This window comes from Phymastichus coffea, unplaced genomic scaffold (genome assembly GCF_024137745.1).
Source record: "Phymastichus coffea isolate CEN01 unplaced genomic scaffold, Cenicafe_Pcof_1.1 PCOF00022, whole genome shotgun sequence".
Lineage (NCBI taxonomy): Eukaryota > Metazoa > Arthropoda > Insecta > Hymenoptera > Eulophidae > Phymastichus > Phymastichus coffea.
In genome coordinates, this window is record NW_026706833.1 from 1,472,300 (window position 1) to 1,475,170 (window position 2,871).

At 34.8% G+C, this 2,871-nt stretch overlaps 1 protein-coding gene across 1 annotated transcript; it reads right to left on the reverse strand.

Annotated features, from left to right (window-relative positions):
* Nucleotides 1–530: 530 nt before the first annotated feature.
* On the reverse strand, nt 531–2,522 carry LOC131675461 (uncharacterized). The gene is made up of 2 exons (XM_058954447.1): nt 2,512–2,522; nt 531–2,298 (listed from the first exon to the last, which is right to left on the reverse strand). Exons 1-2 carry the CDS (start codon nt 2,520–2,522, stop codon nt 531–533), a joined length of 1,779 nt encoding a protein of 592 aa, XP_058810430.1.
* Nucleotides 2,523–2,871: the final 349 nt, after the last annotated feature.

Sequence of the window (2,871 nt, forward strand, 5' to 3'; positions counted from 1 at the left end):
AGCAAGTTCCACACTGTTGGAATTCCATATGATTGATACGAATGTTATCTTTTTTTTTCATAATAAAATCACAAAAGCTTAACAGTACCAATAGCAAATAAGAGGATAAAAATAAATTACCAAAGTAGATCGTTTTAAAGAGGCGTTTATTCTAATATTTATTTAATCTTCATCGCTGTCATCATTTATGACAGGAACTATTTCTTTTTCTTGGTAGATTTTTGTCAATTTTTCAGCCGGCCTTATAATTTTAGACAAGTATCGAGCATGCGATAAAAAGTAAATTACTGAAGCTATATGTGAACAGCAACCAACGGTTCTCATTCCATTTGCACATTCACAATAGTATCTTTTGACTCCACCATATCCAATCGAATTAGGAGTATATTCTATGTAGCAATTATATGTTTTGGCAGATATGTGGCGAGAACGAACTTGAATTTTGAGTACACTTGATGATTCCTTCAGATAATCAATATTTACTCGACCCTCTTCATCAATTAATTCAGCTAAATACGAAATTGCTTGGCTCAACTGATACGTTCCTGTAAAAAAATTTTCAAATCTTCTTCTGTCATTTCTGGAAAATCTAAAATATCGTTTGAAGTTAGTTTCATGAATTTCGTTTTTCGCCTACTCCATCTTCCACTTTCCGCTTCTTCCGCCAAGCTGTTGCCCGTGTCTTTTTTCCTTTTCATAAGGTTAACCACTTCTTCACTACTAGAAATGCTGGAGACGAATCTTTTCCCAAATAGATTGATAAGAAAGCAAGCTATGCGACAGTATGTTCCTGCGTGCGGAATCATTTTATTGTCAAATTGATTATATAAAAGTTTGTATTTTTGGCTGATAACACCGTGGACTGCTTCAACGACCCAACGTACAATTGTAACCATGCGTGAATTATTTGCCTCAGTGGCTGTTAGCTGTTTTCGTTGACCTTTTAATGCTGGCATGAGTCCTTCATACCCCATTTCAGTTAACTTGCAAATAACATCTCTAAAACCTCTGTCCAAAAAAAATTTATCACCAAGCCTTAAAAGAGTGACTAAACCTTCAGGATCATTAAAAATATCTTCAAGTATTTTTGCATCGTTAACATTCGCATAATACGGGCCCAACATGTCTACTATATAACCATTAGTTGTGCAAATTGTAAAGGGTTTGCACAACGGAGCTTTTTTTTGACCTGAATACGATTTACGTTGATATTCGTTATTTGTACTTTTTTCATGCCTAAGATATGTACCGTCACATATTAAACCCAGTTGACTATCGTTCAAATCGTGTAATAATTTTGCGACTGGAGCAGTGTGATTTTCTATCAAGTACTGTCGGTTCGCTGCTTTTATACCAAAACGAGATGGTAGCACATCTTTTTCAAATGATTCTAATACTGAAGCTGAAAAATCAGACACTTGTTCAGGACGCTCCAAACCGAGCACAGAAGAAATAACGTTATTAGAGTTGCCTGTTCGCAGTTTGAATAAAAATACGACGATGGCTTGAGTGACATTTCGAGAATCTGAATTACGTAATGATGTCATCATTGCACGCAGTTCGGAAAGATTTTCCCATGTTAAGCCCGTGAAAATGATGAGACGATTTTCAGGTAAAGAAAAATCTCCAACTTTGTCAGTAAGCTCTTTATCAACATCTATTCTGAACTTTTGTAAAAAATTAGAAACATCAGAAGCTTTCATACTGTTAACATTAGATGTTGCTATGATGTTATTCATAACTTCTTCGTATAAATGTTTTTTAATAAAATGATCTTTGCAACATCGATTACCAGCGGGAATGAAAATATTCCTCACAGTGAAAACTTGCAACCGGGCTTCCATTGGTACTGCCATAAGATTACGATCTTTTCTGCATATACAGCAATATTTATGTGTGGCAATACATCTTGGTATAGGTAATTCTATTTCGTCTTCCTCGACTATCTTTCGTTCAGTAAACAATATAGGAGGATCTCCAGGATCAGTTTGTTGAGACGAATTTGTTGAAGAAACAGATAGTTGGCTGAACGATTGGGATACTCTATCTTCAGACTGATTTGTTGTTGTCGCCTCTTCTTTTGTCAACCTACTCCTCGTACATGAAAAAACAGCGTAACACTTGCTACAGATAAAATCGTCAATTTCAGCATCAACGTTAAGACATTTTTTCAAATCATCCACCACAGATTGTGATTGAATAAACCTTTTGTAGCCCGTTGATTTTCTTTCATTCAAGTTGCATCTAATACAATTTTTGTAACGTTGTTTTGTATTTGTAGTGGAAGACATAATGAACCTGAAATTGAATAGAAATCACTTATATAAAACATATTGAGTTTTATAGTAGAAAGAAACAGAAAACGGATGAAACATTAAGTTTTATATCATGGGGCGTTGGTTTATCTAAAAAATATATTTATCGAAATTGACTTAATTTCATCAAGAAATGATTTAGGTTCTACACTATTAAAATACAATAAATTGATCCATACGATCCATACGATCATACCTCATGCCCATTACGACACGTGACGTCTCGATCTGTCACACAATAATAAAGGTCTGTTGGATTGCATTAAGTAGAGGGGGTCTAGGCAGAGTGTGGCCAATGGCCGCCATATTGTCTCAAATGTGACGTCATACGAGCGCGCGCAAGCCAAAATGAAATACCTTTAGGTTTTAGTTTCAATGCAGGGTTTCACTTTTTGATTATTCATCTGATTAATACACTACATGAAAAAGAATGAATATTGAAATGGAACTTCAGTGCAAAAATAAACCATCTACGTCTATAGAAATAAGGATATATATAGAAATAGATAATAAATAATGCAAATCAAAGCATTTGCATCAATGTCAGCGAGGTGCA